This window comes from Rhinoraja longicauda, chromosome 1, assembly GCF_053455715.1.
Source record: "Rhinoraja longicauda isolate Sanriku21f chromosome 1, sRhiLon1.1, whole genome shotgun sequence".
In the NCBI taxonomy this organism is placed as follows: domain Eukaryota; kingdom Metazoa; phylum Chordata; class Chondrichthyes; order Rajiformes; family Arhynchobatidae; genus Rhinoraja; species Rhinoraja longicauda.
Window position 1 is genome coordinate 68,937,072 of NC_135953.1, and position 21,186 is coordinate 68,958,257.

At 39.9% G+C, this 21,186-nt stretch overlaps 1 protein-coding gene across 3 annotated transcripts in view; it reads right to left on the minus strand.

Annotated features, from left to right (window-relative positions):
• Nucleotides 1–21,186, minus strand: part of LOC144593782 (kelch-like protein 5) — a 101,285-nt gene that overhangs the window by 27,039 nt on the left and 53,060 nt on the right. For all 3 annotated transcript variants that reach the window (XM_078399876.1, XM_078399885.1, XM_078399867.1), the window contains 4 exons: nt 18,014–18,210; nt 13,286–13,498; nt 5,593–5,779; nt 1,787–2,011 (listed from right to left, as the gene is read on the minus strand). In XM_078399876.1, the coding sequence (XP_078256002.1) occupies nt 1,787–2,011; nt 5,593–5,779; nt 13,286–13,498; nt 18,014–18,210 (822 nt within the window). The remainder of the gene's footprint in view (nt 1–1,786; nt 2,012–5,592; nt 5,780–13,285; nt 13,499–18,013; nt 18,211–21,186) is intronic.

A 21,186-nucleotide genomic window follows, 5' to 3' on the forward strand; every position in this document is an offset into this window, starting at 1 on the left:
AAGGGTCTCGACCTGAAACGTCACCTATTCCTTTTCTCCAGAGATGCTGCCTGACCCACTGAGTTAATCCAGCATTTTGTGTCTATCTTTGGAGTAAATCAGCATCTGCAGTTCCTTCCTACACATTCCTGAAATTACAGTCAGCTGACTCAGAACCAGGATCCCTGGATGTGGGTTCTGCTAATACCACTTCTACCACGCGAGAAGAACAGGAATTTTGAATCAGTAGGGGGAAGAGGTGGTTTGTTACTTGGAGGAAAATTGCTGGTAAAGGACTGCAGACAGCGCTGAAGTGTTGAAAGACTCTTCACACCCCTGCAACAGTCTGTTCGAACTTCTACCATCGGGCAGACGATACAAGGCCTTCTACGCCCGCACCTCCAGACTCAGGAACAGTTTCATCCCCAGGGCCATAGCTGCTATGATCTGGTCCTGCTGAGCCAGATGGCCACATCGCACAGTGAACCGGCACAGATCTACTTGCACTTTATTCTGTTTTAAAACTGTTCTATTTTGTTTCATTGGGTTGTTTAAATTAATACTGACTAGCTAATTAATTTATTGCATGGTATGGGAGGCACATTCCCAATCTCGTTGTACAGTATGACAATAAAGATATATTGTATTGTATTGTATGTGGTAGCCACAAAGTCACATTTCTCAACAACTGGTCAGAGATCATTGCCAGTGCCTTCACAAGTCCAGGTGGGATTAGGTAAAAATTATTAACAATACATACACTTTTAAGAAATGGGGGCAAAAAAGTAACACAGACTTGGGTTCTGAGCAGAGTGGAATTTCAAGAAATCCATAAAGCTCATTCAACATTTACATTCCAATCCATTGCAGTTGCGCTTCAGGTCTTCCATGTAAACTTACATTTGTGTGTGGTTTTCAACTGAAATCAAACTAACAGGAATACAAACTAGTAAGTTAAAAAAGGATACACTCAACTGTCTAACCTATCTATGTCTCTTATATATTTCTATATATCTCTATCAGATCTCCCCTCAACCTCCGACGCTCCAGCGACAACAATCCAAGTCTATCCAAGCTCCTCTCCCTGTAGCTGAAACTTCCAATTCAGGCAGCATTCAGATAAACCACCTCTGCACCTCTACAAAGCCTCCACATCTTTCCTCTAATGGAGCGAACAGAACTGCACACAATACTTCCAAGATTCCCCAGCCTACTCTCCTCTTCTCAGACAAGGGAAGTGAGTTCATGAATTATTAACAAAGGCATGTCTTTTGCATACTTCAATATTTCTGCTTTGAAAGCCTGGGTTCTAATGTCTGCAGATATATTTATTCCCTCTTGAATCACATTATAAGGATGCTTCCAGTTCAAGAATATTTGATCTTACAATTTATTAGCTCTTAGATCTCGAGTTATTCTTTTTAAACCACATCACCTGCTTTTATGAATCAGGTTGATCAGACTTCAGAGATTAGGAAAACGTCAAAAATATCCATCATTGATTGTAATAAGATGACTCACATCATGATAATAGTAGCAAATGTATTATTAATAATGGTCGACCTTATTATTTTCCCTTTGATAACCTAATGCAATTAGGCAGTGACGAATTACACAGGCGGTGCCAAAAATGCTGGAATCTCTTATGTAACCTACAGCCATTTCATGGATAGGAAAGGTTTGGAGGGATGTGGGCCAGGTGGGGGCACATGGGACTAGCTTAGACAGAGCATCTAGGACGGCATGAGTGAGTTGTGCTGAAGGGTGCTTTTCCATGCTGTATGACTCTTTAACTCATGCTACTTACCTAGGCCATGCCTATGTGTCGACATCGGGGGCATTACATTCCAACTCTTAGTTTTTGGATTGTAGCACTCTACTGTATTTAAGGTCTTCAATCCATCTCTGCCGCCCACAACATAGAGTTTGTCATCCAGAACTGCCACACCAAACTGCAGTCGTCTCCCATTCATATTAGCAACATGTGTCCAAGTATTGGAGCGAAGGTCGTATCTTTCAATGCTTGTGGCACCTGAACCATTAACATTAAACAAAATGAAAACACCCTCTTTGAATTTGAAGGAGGATTCTTGGAGAAAATGCTTTTGTATTTTAATTTAAAGCTGTATTGCTCATATAAATAAAAAGTCAACCGTAATAATAATACTTAGAAATTCTTTGAAAATGCAATTTTATTGTATTGCTTTGTATAATTATAAACATGTATTTTCTCAGATTCAGACTGGGATTGATTTAGGTTAGTTTATTGTCATTTACACAAGGGTGCACTAAAACACCTTGTTCACATGAAGTTCAGAGTAAAGAATATACATATGACAATAAACACATACAAAGAGTGCAGGAATCCCCTGTGGCCACTCTCCTTGAAAACTAGTATACCCTTTTGGATACTGTTCAGAGGAGAGCAACAGCAGCAGTCAGGTCAGTGGCACCAGGCTTGGGTCTGAAGTAGAGTAGGGAAGAGTGAAGTCAGACAGGGCTGTCGGGATGGAAGACTCATTAGTTAGGGGCACAGACAGCAGATTATGTGGCAGCAAATAGGACTCCAGGATGGTGCATTGCCATCCTGGTGCAAGGGGCCAGGATGTCTCAGAGAGTTGCAGAACATTCTTAAAGGGCGAGGGTGAGCAGTCAGAAATTATTATGCACATTGGCACAAATGGCAGAGGTAGGAAAATGGATGAGTTCCCACAGGTTGCATATTGGGAGATAGGCAAAAGGTTAAAGCAGGACCTCAAGGGTTGTAATTTCCAGATCACTCAAAGTGCCACTTGCTAGTGCGGGTAGGAATAGGAAGATAGCAATAGGACACATAAATACATGGCTGCTGCAGGGATTCCGTTTTTTGGACCTCCTCTAGGCAGAGGTGACCCGTATAAGAGGAACAGGTTGTATCTGAAATGGGGGTGGACCAGTATCCTGCAGGCACATTTGCTATTGCTACTCGGGAGGGTTGCAAACTGCTAGCTATAAGACAAATAGGGTTGTCTTGGCAGGGGATTTTAACTTTCCCAATATAATCTGGGACTGCCATTGCGCGGCTGAGATGGGGTGCAATGTGTCAAGAATGTTCAGGAAAGTTTTTCTCAGGCAAAATATTCAGCACCTCCTTGACAATAATAGACTGTCCTCAAGACATCTTCCGTAACTTTCCTAAGTTCCCCGCCGTAGATAGCCCTACAATTGTGAGGGCAGATTTTGACCTACTCTTGGGAATTGGGCTGGGAAGAGTTTGGATAAATTACTCTTTACAACAACAATGTTTAAAAGATGTTTGGACAGATACATGGATTGGAGAGGTTTGGAAGAATTTTGAGGGATTATCTTAGATGGGGCAATTTTGGTTTGACTGGACGAGTTGGGCCGAAGGACCCGTTTCTGTATTGTACGACTCTACGAAGTGTCAGTGGATGAACCTTTGGGAACAGTGACCATTGTTCTATTAGTTTCATAATAATTGTGGTTAAAGACAGGGCTGGTCCACAAGTTCAAATTGGTGCATAGCCAATTTTGATGGTGTTGAACAGAAACTTTCAAAAGTTGATTGGAGTTGGTTGTCTGTCGGCATAGGGGTGTCTGCGGACAAAGTGGAATGCTTTTAATAACATTATTCTGACAGTTCAAGGTATGCATATTCTTGGTAGAGTGAAGGGAAAGGCAGAGAGGAGTAAGGAACTCTGGATGATGAGAGAAATTCAGGCACTGGTCAGGAAATAGGAGGCATGGGATTAAGTGTATCCCTGGTGGTTTGGGAGATTGAGGATTTTACGAAAGAAATTAGGAGGGCAGGAGATTGCTCTGGCAGATAATATACATAATATTTGAATTCTCCTTAATGTTAAGGGAAAAGGAGTAACTAAAGAAATAATCTGGCCCTTCAGAAACCAAAGTGGTCACCTATGTTTGGAGCCACAGGAGATAGGCAAGGTACTCAATGAATATTTATTGTTTTTACCCTGGGAAAAGACACAAGACTAGGGAATTTGGAAAGTTAACGGAGATGTCTTGAGGGCAGTCTGTATTATTGTCAAGGAGCTGCTGAATATCCCAAGATGTATAAAGGTACCTAACTTTCCTGGACCTGATTAGATATATCCAAGCTCACTGTGGGAAGCTAGAGAGGAAATTGCAGGAGTCCTGGCTGAGATATACAAATTGTCATACTACATGCTGGAGGATAGCTAATGTTGGGCCTCTATTTAAGAAGGGCTGCAAAGCAAAAGCTGGGAATTGTCGAAGTGAGCTTAACATCCATGGTAGGAAAATTACTGAAGAGGATTCTGAGGGATGATATATATATACATACACACACATAGAAAGAAAGGTGTTTATTAGGAATAGTCAGCATGGTTATGTGTGTGGGAGATGGCGTCTCATGAATTGACTTCACTGCAGGAAGCAGAGCGTGTTTGTGTAAAGTTGTTGTTTGGACTGGAGGCTGTGACTAGTGTTGTGCCCCAGGCATCAGTGCATGGTCCATTGCTGTTTCTCATCTATGTGCAAGGCATGATTAGTAAGTTGGTAAATGATATGAAAATAAGATACCAAACCTCTCCTATCCAAGTAGACAGTGAAGATGGTTATGATGAATTAAAGCAGGATCTTGATCAGCAGGGCATGTAGACCAAGGATTGGCTAATAGTTTAATTCTGATAGAGTTGGTATTTTGGGTAGTAAAACCAGGACAGGACCGGGCTCAAGGGAGTGTTGTAGAGCAGGGGGATCTATGAGTACGTGCTTAGTTCCATAATATTGGCATTGTGGGGTAGATAGGTAATTAAGAAGACTTTTGGCAGCTAACCTGCATGTCAGGGAATTGAGTATAGCAGTTGGGATGTTATGTTACAATTGTACACAAAGTTTGCTGAGGCCGCATTTTAAGTATCTTGCTCAATTTTGTTCAGCTTACAAAGTCATTAAGCCATTGAAAGATGCCATTAAGCAGGCAAGAGTGCAGAAAATATTTATGAGGATGTTGCAGACTCAAGGGCCTGAGCTATGGGGTGAGGTTGGGCAGGTTAGGATTTTATTCCACGGAGCGCAGAAGGCTGATTAATTATCTCAGAGGTTATAAAATCATGAGGGGAATACATAAGGTGAATGCAGAGTCTTTTGCCTAGGATAGGGGAATCACGAACCACAGGGCATAGGTTTAAGGTGAGAGGAGAAAGATTTAATAGGAACAAGAGGTAATCTTTTCACACAGAGTGTGCTGGGTATATGGAATGAATTACCAGAGGAAATAATTGAGATAGGTATGATAACAACATTTAAAAGTTGTTTTTTTACATGGATTAGAAAAAGATAAGAAAGGTTTAGAGGGATATGGGCCAAGGGCAGGTAAATGGGACTAACTTAGATGTGGCATCTTCAAAGGCACTAATGAGTTGGGCTGAAGGGCCTCTTTCTGCGCTGTTCAATTCTCCGACTCTACAAGTAATGCAAGACAGCATAATGGTGCAAGATAGTAGATTGTAAATTGTTTTACCTGTATCCGAACAAATTTTAAAAATGAGTAATACTCGATAGGAAATGTCATCACCAAAATAGAAATCTGATTTTACGAGTTTATGATTATTGAATGCTCTGTACCTTTTGTTGCATCCATTCCTCCAACTGCAAACAGCACACCTACAGTAGACTTTCTAGGCTTAGTGCGAGGACTCTGCATCATGTTACGTCGCTCAGGTAATAGATGATATTTCATTGCTTCCATGATGAGTTTTTGGCATTCAATATCATCCCTAAGTAGCATATTGTTCTCCATGTCTGCAAGAAACTATTAGGAGGAATTCAAATTCAAACAAACTTTGAATGCCAAATCTTTGTTCACTTTAAAAAAGATTTCATAATTAAATTTGTGTATTTAAAACCGGGATCTTTCTTGGACTAAATACTATGCTTTATTACATTCAGGTGTAAAGCCAGTAACAATGTTTATTCTGAAGAGAGACTCAATAAGCTGGGGTAACTCAGCAGATCAGACAGCATCTCTGCAGAAAAGGAATAGGCGAAGCTTCTTCAGACTGAGAGACAGGGGAGAGGGAAACAAGGGATATAGTCAGCGATATAGACTAATGAATGAAAGATATGCAAAAAAATAATGATAAAGAAAACTGGCCATTGTTAGTTCTGGTCTAGCTGAAAACAATTTACAGACAATGAAGAACTTTTTCAGTCAGAGAGTGGTGAAGGTGTGGAATTCTCTGCCTCAGAAGGCAGTGGATGTGGTGTACCTCGACTTTCAGAAAGCCTTCGACAAGGTCCCACATAGGAGATTAGTGGGCAAAATTAGAGCACATGGTATTGGGGGTAGGGTACTGACATGGATAGAAAATTGGTTGACAGACAGAAAGCAAAGAGTGGGGATAAATGAGTCCCTTTCGGAATGGCAGGCAGTGACCAGTGGGGTACCGCAAGGTTCGGTGCTGGGACCCCAGCTATTTACGATATACATTAATGACTTAGATGAAGGGATTAAAAGTACCATTAGCAAATTTGCAGATGATACTAAGCTGGGGGGTAGTGTGAATTGTGAGGAAGATGCAATAAGGCTGCAGGGTGACTTGGACAGGTTGTGTGAGTGGGCGGATACATGGCAGATGCAGTTTAATGTAGATAAGTGTGAGGTTATTCACTTTGGAAGTAAGAATAGAAAGGCAGATTATTATCTGAATGGTGTCAAGTTAGGAAGAGTCAATGTTCAACGAGATCTGGGTGTCCTAGTGCATCAGTCACTGAAAGGAAGCATGCAGGTACAGCAGGCAGTGAAGAAAGCCAATGGAATGTTGGCCTTCATAACAAGAGGAGTTGAGTATAGGAGCAAAGAGGTCCTTCTACAGTTGTACCGGGCCCTGGTGAGACCGCACCTGGAGTACTGTTTGCAGTTTTGGTCTCCAAATTTGAGGAAGGAAATTCTTGCTATTGAGGGCGTGCAGCGTAGGTTCACTAGGTTAATTCCCGGAATGGCGGGACTGTCGTATGTTGAAAGGCTGGAGCAATTAGGCTTGTATACACTGGAATTTAGAAGGATGAGGGGGGATCTTATTGAAACATATAAGATAATTAGGGGATTGGACACATTAGAGGCAGGAAACATGTTCCCAATGTTGGGGGAGTCCAGAACAAGGGGCCACAGTTTAAGAATAAGGGGTAGGCCATTTAGAACGGAGATGAGGAAGAACTTTTTCAGTCAGAGAGTGGTGAAGGTGTGGAATTCTCTGCCTCAGAAGGCAGTGGAGGCCAGTTCGTTGGATGCTTTCAAGAGAGAGCTGGATAGAGCTCTTAGGGATAGCGGAGTGATGGGGTATGGGGAGAAGGCAGGAACGGGGTACTGATTGAGAGTGATCAGCCATGATCGCATTGAATGGCGGTGCTGGCTCGAAGGGCTGAATGGCCTACTCCTGCACCTATTGTCTATTGTTTCTCTTTCCCCTGACTCTCAATCTGAAGAAGGGTCTTGGCCTGAAAGGTCACCTATTCCTTTTCTCCAGAGATACTGTCTAACCCGCAGAGTTACTCCAGCTCTTTGTGTCTGTCTTCGGTTTATGTCAGCATTTGCAGTTCCTTCGACACAAAATGCTGGAGTAACTCAGCGGGACAGGCAGCATCTCTGAAGAGAAGGAATAGGTGACGTTTTGGGTCAAGACCTTTCTTCAGACTGAAGATTTCTGTTTATCTTTTCACAGCTATTTTCTCTTTTAAGAAATTTCTTAACCATATCTCCTTGAGCTTTTGTCAATTTGCAGCTCATATCCAAATGTATCGATGCCAAATTTAAGGTGTGAACTCGTGTGAAGCAGTTTGGGAGACACAAATTCAAGTCGTCTTTATATAGCGTATTAGAGAAATACCTAAATTGAACAGTCTGTACTAGCTAGAAAATTTGTAAAGGTGATACTAGCGAATCTTAATAAAAATACACTATTCCATGCAACTGGCTTACAGATATCCCAAAGAAAAACCTTATCAACTATTATTAAAGCAATCACAGTAAGAATCTAATGAACAAATAAAATTACAGGATAATAGGCTGAAAATCTGTGATCACGTTAGTAGGCTTCACATATGATTTTGAAATTAGTGCCATTACGGAATTAAAAGGGGAACATGGATGAGGCCATGGTGAGTAAGAACCAGCATCCATAAGGAGTCAACCATTAAGCATTGAAATGAAAGAGATATTGACTAAGGTGATTGATTGCGAATCTTTGGAATTATCAGAGGGGAGTGGATGGTCAAGTTTTGAGTATATTGAAGATGGAAATCCAAACACGTTTGGACATCAGTGAATCAAGGAAAATGGGAATTGGATGGGAAAGGAGATTTGAAATAGAACATCAGCCTACTGAATGAATAAACAGACTTGAGGGACATAGCATAGAAACAGGTCCTTCGGCCCACAATATCTGCTCCAACTATGATGCTAATTTAAACCAGTCCCATCTGCCTGCACAGTACCTGCTAAATGGCTCTTATATGTTGCTATTGTATCTTCTACTACTATATCCTTTATCGGCAAGTTCCAGTTACCTATCACTGTAAAAGATCTTGTATAGGCCACAGATCTCAAGATTAAAGAGAAAGAATGCAGCATGGGTAATGGCATTTAAAATTGAATGCATCAGGGCAAAAGTGATTAACATGGAACAGTATAGCATAGTAACAGGCCATGCAGCTCAGGATGCCTCTGCTTATCCTGATGCCATTTTAAACTAATCCCAACTGCCTGCACAATGGTATGTATCCCTCCATCCCCTGCCCGTTCATGTGCCTGTCCAAATGTTCTGAAATGTTGCTCTTGTATCTGTTCGAGCACCTCATTGGCAGTGCGTTCCAGGCACCTACTATTTTGTCTAAAGATTTGCCTTGCATATCTCCATTAAACTTTGCACCTCTCACCTTAAAGCTATGACCTCCAGCATTTGACATTTCCACCTTATAAAAAGACTGGCTTTCTATCCTATCTGAGTCTCAATTTTATATACTTCTACAGATTATAATTGTTCTTAGAATTTTTAAAAATGTCTTACTTGATTGATCTTTAAAAGTGAAAACTTGTTAAGATAGTGGTAGAGTTATCTCAGATAGACACAAAAAGCTGGATTAACTCAGCGGGTCAGGCAGCATCTCTGCAGAGAAGGAATGGGTGACGTTTCGGGTCAAGACCTTTCTTCATAGTTATCTTTTGCAGGTCACAGAAAGTGAGACGAGACACTGGATCCATAATAGATCCATAAAACCCAAGCACTGACATGTAGTATAAATACATGCTGAATATAATCAGATATTTATGGCACAGGAGGTTATTTGATTCACTGTGTGCACTGGCAGAGAAAGCAGCATGGGGGATAGTCTAAATGACAGATTTATAAAAATGTGAAAAATAAGGGAACCTTCAAGCAGAATTTTATATTTGCCTTTGCAGATCCAAAGCAATGGTGTGAAATTTGATGGATGACTTTTGTTACTTTTCATCACGGTGTAATAAATCAAATAAATATAGCAATTCCAGGTTTGACTGCATGCTTCCTGTCTAGAAAAGAAATTATTGCCCAAGGCCATTAGGAAAAAGCTCCTCACCTCAGATCAAAGGCAAGATCTGAAGGACATTAACAAAACAACTTACTCTCTCAATCATTCTTGTAGTTCAGTGACCAAAAATATCAGATTTGAAAATTACAATAAAACTGCAGCCATGAGAAATTTGAAATAAAAGCAGAAAATGCTGGAAACATTTAGCAGGTTAGGCTGTGGAAACAAAATTGGAGTTAACATTTTAGGTTGCAGAATTGGGAGAGAGAAAATAAATTAGTATTAAGTTGCAGGGAGGATGGGGCGGGATGGATAGGATAAAGGCAATATTTCTGATACAATGAGGCCAGTATTGACACAGAGACAAGATGTAAACAAGGTCATCTAGCTGATGGGTGAGGGGGAGAGAAAATTCATGTAGACTATGAGATGCGGGAAGATAAAGTGTAGGAATATAGATAAAGGAATGAAAAAGCTGTGTAATGCAGGGTGTAGGATATGCCAAGCTGGTCAGGTTGTGCTAATGGAGATGGAACAACTGAGTCAAAAGGCAATGGAGCAGAGATAGGCCCTCCGACTCAACCCATCCATGCTGACCAAAATGTCTACCTTTTCTAGTCCTATTTGCCTGCGTTTGGCCCATATCCCTCTCAACCTTTTCTATCCACGCATCAATATCTTAGATCACCTTAAAACTGAGGTGATAAGAAACTTTTTCACCCAGAGAGTTGTGAATTTGTGGAATTCTATGCCACAGAAGGCAGTGGAGGCAAATTCACTGGATGAATTTAATAGAGAGTTAGCTAGAGCTCTAGGGGCTAGGAGAGAAGGCAGGCACAGGTTACTATTGTAGATGATCAGCCATGATCACAATGAATGGCGGTGCTGGCGCAAAGGCCAAATGGCCTCCTCCTGCACCTATTTTCTATGGATGACCTGGCATGTTCTGATATAGACAGAAGGGAGAGCTACCTGAAGTTGTGGTATGTGATCCCGATTCTAGAAGGCTGCAAGGTGATAAGGTGCAAAAAAGATAAGTTGTCCTCAAGTTTAAGTTGGGCCGCTTTATACAGTGTCATAAGGTCATAAGTGACAGGAGCAGAATTAGGCCATTCTACTCTGTCTAGTCAAATCTGCCATTCAATTATCATATCATATCATATATATACAGCCGGAAACAAATTATGGCTGATCGAGATTTCCTTTAGTAGACATTTGCTGTCTCATTTATTGGTCACATGATTTAATCCTAGTTTTCCAGAATAAAGTCAAATAATTGTATTCTCCTTAGGTTGGGGAGTTTAACAGTGTCACGGCGCAGCAATGCTGATTATGATTCATGTTTTTCAAATTTTCTTTTATTTCAAGGAAAATTATTTTCTATCCAGACAGAAACTAAAAACTGCTAGTTCTGAAGAAAGATCCTGACCCGAAACCACGCCTGTCCATTCCCTCCTCAGTTGCTGCATGAACCGCTGAATTCCTCCAACATTTACTGCTTTGGTCAAGATTCCAGCATCCACAGTTTCTTGCATCTCCAAGCTGCTATTTCAGTTTTTGCTGTCATGTTTATGAAAACCTCAGGGATTAATTTCAGAATAAATGTAACTAGTTGACACAAGGGTTACATCCAAAGCTTTAATGACCTGTCAAGTTGTCAATGTAGAGTTTGGCAACAACTATCAGTTTGTCAGAAGGTAGACACGAAATGCTGGAGCAACTCAGCGGGACAGGCAGCATCTCTGGAGAGAAGGAATGGGTAACGTTTTGGGTCGAGACCCTTCTTCAGACTATTATCAGTTTGCCAGCCTATTTATGCAAGGCTTTTTTAACCTTTCAAGGATTGAATTCTCTAGGATGTTTTAAATGGATGATTTTTGTCAAAACAAAAGTCAGCAGGTTTTCTGCTAACGTACATAAATATGATTATGTTTGAGACCAAACTGCTTTGTCTCATGAACAAATGTCTACATCAAACAGTCATAAATCAGGTAATGTAGCATTAAACGGGTCTTTGGGTCAGAAACGATAGGAGGATGTCAGAAATGTTATGAAACAAGGAAGTTTAAATGTTACATGCCTAACCCACTGTTACACACAAATTGGTTTCACTGCCCTTTGAGGCAGTGGCAGTTTGAGGCAGCCTAGCAGGTACCCAAACACAATTTGTGAAAGATCTCCAATTGCGAGGCTCATGGAGCAGTATTTTAGGATGTCCTTGTTTAATGTTGCTCTCAGCATCAGCATATTGTTCTCAGCATTTCTTGAATGGCAGTTCTTAAAGGGATATAGTGCAACACAAAAAAATGCACAGCCAACTACAGGAAGTGTGATACCACCAAAAATAGATGATGTATTTTTTATATTTTTATAAAATATAAAAATGTTAAAAAAAAAAAAATGATGTATTGATGGAATGGTTGGAGATTGCTCCAATTGACTCAGTGAGATTAAACAGGCTGCTGGAGTTGAGTGATAGCAGGAGACCAGCTTTATATACAAGTGGACACCAGAGGCCCTTCTAAACTTCAGACTGACAATACTGGGAGGAGATTGCCTAGGAGGTTTTGAAGGACCCAAGTTTGGCCACTGAAGGCCTGGATTTTTGAGAAGTTGGCAATGCCAGAAAATATTCTCATGTGAAGAGAAGGTAGATAGTCTTCTCTCCTAAGTGTGGAGTTGGGTGGCCATTTCACGTATTAATGAACAGCAAATTGTAAGATGCAGCACAACATCAGTAACAGCCTGACGAAGTTAGGTATAAACATGACCTTGATCTCAAAGCAATATGTGCACACACGAGGGTGTATCTGGAGGCAATGGGAAAGATGAATATTACATATTGTTGGTGGTTTAATTAACGTGGTTTTAGTGAAATGGTGTGCGGGCGTGTGCACGTGTCTGTATAACACTTGGCCATTCTGACCCTAACCCCAACCTCACTGGTCTAAAAGGCAACCATCTCACGGAAGGTGAATTTTGCCTGTTGGATTACTGTTGACATCATTTGGGAGAGAATTTTATGCCAGAATAAAGTGCAAAGGCAAATGAAAACCTGCCAAAAAGTCAGTTTGAACATCTAAATGGATGCCAAGCCACAAAGAAATGTGTTGAAAATTGGCCACTACATCTGAAGCCAATTTTAAAAGACAGGTCACTGTTTTTATTGGAATTGTGGAAGGCTACTTCTATCTTGATGACAACCAAATTAAAAAGTATGCAAGTTTAAAAATGTTTTAAATTACAGTATTTAATGAATCAATCTATTTAATTTACATATCTTTTGTATCAGATCTTTAAAAATGTACTTGCATCTTAGTGTTTCGCAATCAAGGCTACCCGTTTAAATGGACATCGCATGGCAGAGATATGGACCTTGCACAAAATTAGTAACACATCAGGTACATGGATAGGACAGGTTTGGAGTGATATGGAGGTGGGACTAGTGTAGCTGGGACATGTTGGCCAGTGTGGGCAAGTTGGGCCGAAGGGCCTGTTTCAACACTGTATCACTCTATGACTGTGACAAAGACAGATGCCATTCTTATATCTTATGAATATTTTAATAAAGCTTCACCCATCAGAATTAATTTAAAATTAAAATGCAGCACCATATTACTTGCTGGTATTATCCTATTGAAAATGCTAATTACTTTTGTTCTTTCTAAAATGAAATGTTTGTTAAATACAGTTCATGAAGATCATGCCCATGTAATGACTCAATAGATTGAAGGCAATTTTTTAAATTTACCTGTGGACAGAGGAGAGGAAGTCTGATGTATGCCAGCAGTTTGCTGAGTTCTTTTTGCCTGTTGTCTGCATCATGCCGCACCCAGCTGAGCAATGCATTTAATATAGTTTCTTCATCTGGTATATTCATATCATCACTTGCCAGCAGTTTAATGATCTCATTTGCTGGCAGCAATAGAAACTCTTGATTCCTTATCACATCCATGAAATGTTCCTAAAGCAAAAGGATTATTAACCCATATTAATTTTCAGCAGGTTAAATGTAAACTATAATGGGATTAAAAACGCACCTACAATTCAGTTTTTCTCACAAAAAATGCAAAATAGAAATTGCTTGAAATTACTGCACGCAAGTAAAAATGAAGCAAATCAATCATGCCTTTTTCTTTGTTTTATAAATTCAACTGATGTACTTCCATTACTTATATGGTGAAATTACAAAAACCAAACACATTCATCATAGTAGCATGCAACCAGCTGACTAAGAGTTTACTGAAATAGGTCAGTCATTATAAACTGTATGTATTATATGAAAATCAAAAAACTGCAAAGGTTGCAAATCTAAAATAAAAAGAGTGCATTGTAGTCTGCCTCCTAAATTAAAATGCATTTTCAATGTTATGTCACTTCTACTTTCATGGAGTCACAGCACGGAAATAGATCCTTCAGCCTCAACTCTACCGTGCCAACCAAGATGCCCAATGTAAACTTGTTCCATTTGCCCGGTTCCGGCAAATATCCCTCTAAATCTTTCCTATCGATGCACCTGTCCAAATGTCTTTTCAATGTCATTATTGTTTCTGCCTCAACAACTTTATCTGGCAGCTTGTACCCACCACCCTCTGCGTGAGAAAGTTATGAAAAAGTTGTCCATCGGGTTTCTATTAAGTCTTTCCTCTTAAACCTATGCCTAATTTTTGAGTCCCCTAGGCTGAGAAAAAGGATTGGAGATTCAGCCTATTGATTCTCCTCATGACTTTATAAGCACATGTGATGACAGTGGTCCAGAACATAGAACAGTATAGTATGGTAACTGGCTCTTCAGCCTGCAATGTCTGAGCCGAAGTAGATGCCAGGTTAAACTAATCTCCTCTGCCAAGCACATGACCCACATCTCCCTATTCCCTGCATATCCATGTGCCTATCTAAAAGTCACTTAAATGACACTCATATTTGCCTCCATGCCACTCCTGGCAGCATGTTTCAAGTACTCACCATGCTCTATTAAAAAGCTTGGCCTGCACATTTCCTGTAAACTGTTCCCCTCTCATGTTAAAGCTCTGCCTTCTAGATCTTGCCATTTACACCCTGGAAACAAGGTTCTGCCTGTCTGCTCTATCTATGCCTCTCATAATTTTATATTTCTATCAGGTCTTTCCTCAACTTCTGATATTTGATGAAAACAATCCAGTTTGTCCAACCTCTCCTTATAGGCGAGGCCTTCTAATCCAGGCAGCATTCTGGTAAACCTCCTCTGCAGCCTCTCCCAAGTCTCCACATCATTCATGTAACGAGGCAACCAGAACAGCACGAGACTTCAAATACAGCCTAACCAAAGTCCTGTACAGCTGTAACATTACTTCCTGTTTCTTATACTCAATGCCCCGATCAATAAAGGCATGCATAGCATACACCTTCTTTCCCATTCTATCTACTTTCTTTTTTTTTTCACCAGCTATTGCTAGATGCTGAGAATGTGTGGAGATATTTCCTCAGCAATCATACCTGCCTCTCTGACACAAGGGAGCGTGAAAAGTGACGAATCTTCCAATAAATTCGTTACATCTGGTTTTATAATTAAAATCATTAAATACAAATATTATAAGCTGCCACAACCTTTAATTAGTTAGGAAAAGGATTGTACCAATCTCGTCAGCATATTTATCACTAGAAACACAGAACTATACGAAGAACAGTACAGCACAGGAACAGACGTTTCAGCCCACGATATCAGTGTGGAACATGATGCCAAATTAAAGTAATTCCTTCTGCCTGCACATGATCCATATCCTTGCATTATCTGCCTATCAATGTGCATACCTAACATTTTCTAAAACACAATTTTTTGTGTATGCTTGCACCACCAACCCAAGCAGCATGCTCCAGGCATTTACTGTATATACAATGCTACAACCTTTGTCAAAAGGATCTGTATTTTGGATAAACATCTGTTTTATTTTACAGAACTAGTCTGTTAGTTGTTTGCTGCTAACAAATACATTGGTGATATTTGTCTTCTATCCAAACAAATGGAAGACACTGATTTACATAATCATCAAAGCAGATGCTACATCATCTACTTACAATCCACTTGAAAACTGCATCATAACAGCCTTGCACAGCTATTGAGCAGCCAGGGCTCTGACACCCCATGATACATTGTTGGTCATCCATTGTGAAAGCAGGAAATGAGAAGCTTGCTATTGAAAGTCCCACTCATTATTTTTTTGGCAACTCAAGGCCTCTTATTGAAACATATGGAACTGCAGGGGCTGGTTAACAAAAAAAGACACAAAAGTGCTGGAGTAACTCAGCGGGCCAGGCAGCATCTCCGAGAACGTAGCTAACAGATGATTCAGGTTGGGACCCTTCTTCAGACCCCTTATATTTTGCTTAAGATAAGGGGTGACGATAGTGATTAGTGACAACTGAGAAACACTTCCGATCTGAGAGTTTTGCAAATCCATCCATCATTTGCTGTTTTGTAATTGTGAAAAGAACAGTACTTGGGCTGTTGGGCTCATGGGCTTAAATAAATTTGTAATGGGACTGTGGTCATTACAGTCACACTACACATTAGGGCTTTTAATGGAACTGTGAAGTCAGATGAGTCAGTGGTAGAAGACGAATATGCCTGGTAAATTGAATCTGGCATAAATAAAAGCTTTATATTCCATCTTATGCGGACAACAAAAGGAATTCAACCTTTACATTTCAACATCAGTTCCTTTGGACATGAAGGACATATATCAATTGTTTAAGACTCTTGAATAACAATAAGCTTTTGGGATTCACTTTAAACTTTAATAGTAAATACAGGCAATAAAGGGAAAACATAGGAACAGACAAATATTGTTATAAAAAAAACTAACTACTGGAGGAACTCAGTGGATCAGGAAGCATTTGTGGAGGGAAATGGACAGACAATGTTTCAAGTCAAACCCTTCAAGTAGAGGGGAGATACCTGATAGAAAGAGGCGAGGGAAAGCAGTGGTGTAAAAGCTAGCAAGTGATGGTGGAGAGACATGAAACTCCAGTTGCTGGAATCTTGACCAGGAAGGGTTAATTGATATAAATTCCCTCAGAATTTAGGAGAATCCAATTAGGATGTTACAATAGTTTTGAATTAAAGGTGTTCTGATTAATGACATTTTGTAAAGTGTAAATATCCCTGAAAATGACGATTAAGAATATGTATACTATAGGGTAAAAGACTGATGACATTGTATTTTCCTTTTAACTTAATGAAACACTACGTGCTTTATTAAATAGTAATATCAATTTAATTATTGAGAAATTAATTTAATTTAAATGCACCTGAATAATTAAATCCCAGCAGTTTCCATAACAACTGCTCAAAGAAATACCACATTGAAGATGACTGGAGATCGTAATTTCAGATTACCATTGGGAACCAAATAACATTATAATGCATAGAGGCTCCAAGAGCTGCCCCTCCAACAAGAGTAATTAGTTGTGAAAATAATTTTCTAAAAATGTATGACTACTTGAGGTTTTTTCCCCCATGGATCCTCACTGCAGATGAGCTTTGCTGAAGACTTCATTTGCTTACACTAGTAATATTATACCAATATTTTACTGATTACTGGACAAATTATGTGACATCACACAATTAAACGTGGATGAAATGACTACTAATCGAATGGTGACATTATCCTACACAGACTCCGGACAATTTACATTTATATCAAGCTAATTAACCTACAAACCTGTATGTCTTTGGAGTGTGGGAGGAAACCGAAGATCTCGGAGAAAACCCAGGCAGGTCAAGGGGAGAACATACAAACTCCGTAGAGACAAGCACCCGCAGTCGGGATTGAACCCGGGTCTCTGGCGCTGTAAGGCAGCAACTCTACCACTGCACCACCAAAATGGTGGTGGTAACAGATACAATAGTGGTGTTTAAGAGGCTTTTAGATTGGCACAATTATTTGCAGGGAATGGATCACATACAGACAGAGATTAGTTTAACATGGAATTATATTCTGCACAGACATTGTGGGTGAAGCGTCTGTTCCTGTGCTGTGTTGTTCCATGTATGATTTGGCACTTTGTGTGATGGTGAGCACCATCATTCATTGGATTTATTTTTGATATATATCACAATAATGTTTAACCTTATAATGTAGAATTGCAATGCAAATTCCATTACTTAAATGAATAGGGAGAAGATATAAACTTTGCCAAAATAAGTTTTTGTGTATAATTTAGTGTGTGATATACAGTAATTTATTTAGGAGCAACCGGTATATTCATGCAATTGTTACCACAAATTCCCCCATTGTTGGTAGATGGCGGGAGTATACTGTAGTTATTAAAATATATCTAATTATATTAAACCATTACAGTATTTAGAGCACATTTGTCTAATTATCGATGTTACTTCAAAGAATTGACAGGAATTGGTAATTCTTAGATAGTTCTTTAAACTATCGTTCATCTAACTGATATGCATGAATTGTGAAAAGCCATCTCTGCGGATACATACCATGGTGTAATTGTGAGCCACTTTATGCAGGTCAGTGCAGCCTTGCGCATCTGCAAATGAACGAATTCCAAGGCAGTTGGAAGGGTGAAGCTGTTTCATCAGGAACCCACAGCATGCCTCAACAACCTGAGACAGTTGTAACAGGCAGGCTGTAGACAACAGGCACTCAATATTATCTTCTTTTAACTCCAAACGCCCTAAAGAAAACAAATTATGCAGCCTTCTTACCATGTTAAAAAAAATCTGCGTTTTGAATATTTGGAATAAATTTAATTCCACAAGATTAATCCTTTAAATGGTTCCACTATATTAAAATTATTTTTACTCATGCAATTCAAAATTTATAGCATGTTCTAAAAGGTTTTCTCTTTAGTTTGATTTCTACAGTCAAATAATGGTACTAAAAGAAAATAGAGTTCTCCCGTTAAAATATGTTAAATGGAAATTGCATGCATGATATCCCTTCCCGTTTTGAAGACGTCAACCTTTTCAATTTTCATTCCATCCATTATCTCCACTATTTTCCATTCTGATAAGGATTCAGTAGTGCATTTCATTTGGCACAGACCAATGCTCATCAAGTATTCCTGCCACGCCACCAGCTTTCATGCATGGATCACCTTCTTGCTAACCAATTGACCCCACTCCTCCTCTCCTGTTCAGTTACTTTTTATATGCACGTTGAAGGCTTTTCGATACCCTGTTACATTTACAGCCATTCTCTTCTCAAATTCATCCTCTGCCTGCCTGGTGTTACTTTGCATCTCCACCTCAGTTTACTGAAAGCCTGATTGACACTTACATTATCCACCTAACACGAGACATGACCCGTTTTCTTTCTCTTCCATCATCCAAGGAGACAGGTTTTGATTTCTCTACTCTTCTTCCTTTTAGAAATGTACCAGAAACATTTCATTTCTGAAGATTTTCCATTTTTCTGCCAATCTTGCTTCTACTTTACTCTGTTAAGATGTCTTTCAATCACCCCTTTTATTAAATAGTTCCACTTTAGAGTGCTCTCCATTTTCTCCATTAGTGATCTAAACTTTGTGTTAGATTGATCATTGTTTCCCACCTGACACTTTGTCCATTTGGGTCACTTCATTCTCACCACCTGATCCAGCAATGCTTCCTTCCTTGTGCTGAAAACAGTGATTAGGAAGCTCTCCTGCACATATTTCAGAAATTTCTCTTCTCCTTTGTTCTTTACTCCATTATCGCAATCAACGGATGGGACTATGTTAGTGGTTCTGTGAACAGCAGCTGCCTGAGACCAGTTTCTTCCTCACTTCCACCTTTGTTTACTGCAATACGGCAATGACGAACACGTGGAAGTCAGATATCAATGCACCTTCTCCAAATCCCGAAGTGAAACTCAGTTGTGCTACGTTAAGCAACTGGTCATAATTTTGATTCAGTTCCTCGACTTTATGAGAAAGTTGATATGTTGTGCCGATTTCAGTTTTACAGAGCAAATAACACAAAAATTAAAATGTATATTACAATAGAAAGACTGTTGCTAAAAAGCTTTAATAATACTTTGAGGAAAACAGATTGGTAAACAGCTGAAAGCAACAGCAAGATCACCAATATTAAAGACTTTAATTCAGTTAGCTTAACTTCAGTGGGAGGTGGGAAACATCAATCCACTTGACAGGAGACCGTAGGCTTTTGGGCGATCCCTGCCTGTAACTCACATTTTGTATAACCAAATACATTTAATCTTGGCTGTGTAGTTGTAGCAAGAAGCTAGATTTCTCTTTTTGTATTTGTATAACTCTCTTACAAAATAGTTTACTGTGAGAAACCCTTGCGATGCCAGTTTTGTAGGGTCATAAGTGATAGGAGCAGAATTAGGCCATTTGGTCCATCAAGTCTACTCCACCATTCAATCATGGCCGATCTATACCTCCCTCCTAACCCCACTCCCCTGCCTTCTCCCCATAACCCCAAACACCCGCACTAATCAAGAATCTATCTTTGCAGTAAAAAATATTCATTGACAGCCTCCACAGCTTTCTGTGGCAAAGAATTCCACAGATTCACCACCCATTTGTCTTAAATAAGACAAAAGCTTCTTATTCTAAAATAGGAATGACATAAAAGCAGACTTTGAGACAATTTTCAAGGGGGATAACATTAGGTGAAGGAAACAGGTGCTGGGATAGCAAAGCGTGATTAACTTGCACTCACTTCACTTGGTATGACACACGTGCAAAACTCATGCTGCAACCTCATGATTATAAACGCATAGTTTTCAGGGATCCAATGTTATGGTGGTTAGTACTAGTTCAAGTTAGTAGTATTGATTAACGCCATGCCTATACCTCTTAAATAGGAAGTGGTTTTGTCTGTAACCAGTGGTGAAAACCAGTCTAGAAACCTGGTTCTATCAAAATTCTATCAAAGTTCATGATAGTGATGGCAGAACATGCAGGATTTTCTGCTGCAGCTTTGGAGCCTCAATCACACAGGCGGAGAGTGGAGGAGATGCCCTCTATTTAGGACAGGAAGCCCTCTAGGAACATAATTGAATGATGGGAGAAGACAACAAACAAGATCAACTCAAGGTACAATGACCCAATCTGTCACTCATGACTACTATTTTAGAAACCGTCACATGGCCCAAAGATTAATTTGTACACGAAGACATGAGTACTGAACCAAAACACATTTAGATGTTCAGCTGGGTACAGCAATGGAATAGCAAGTAGGTTATTCTGTTTATCAAAATCTGAAATGTTATTCTTGTCCTTTCCCACTTTGCCATAAAGAGGCTTCCAACGTTGCCTTCTCCCCCTCTTCTCCCTCCATCTCTTCAATCTGCTGTTCCGCAATACTAGCAATAGCAGAGCTCATATTATTGCCAGGCATTGGAGAGTGCATCACAGAATGACAAATCATGAGATCCTATTTACAACATATTGCAAGTCACTTCCAGAGGCAGCTGGAACCCCAGAGAAGCATTCTGGGTGGTAGCTCAGTCATCTCTGCAGCTCTGCTGTTCACTGGTTTATGGGTTTCAGACTGATATCAGAAGCTAGGTATTTGGATGTCCATCTCGGTAGAAGTGCTATTCATTGGTGCACGGGTTTCAGACTGGTTTCAGAAGCCAGGTTTTTATAGAATGTCCAGCTACTCATTGGTTTGATCTGACTACAATCAGAGGGAAC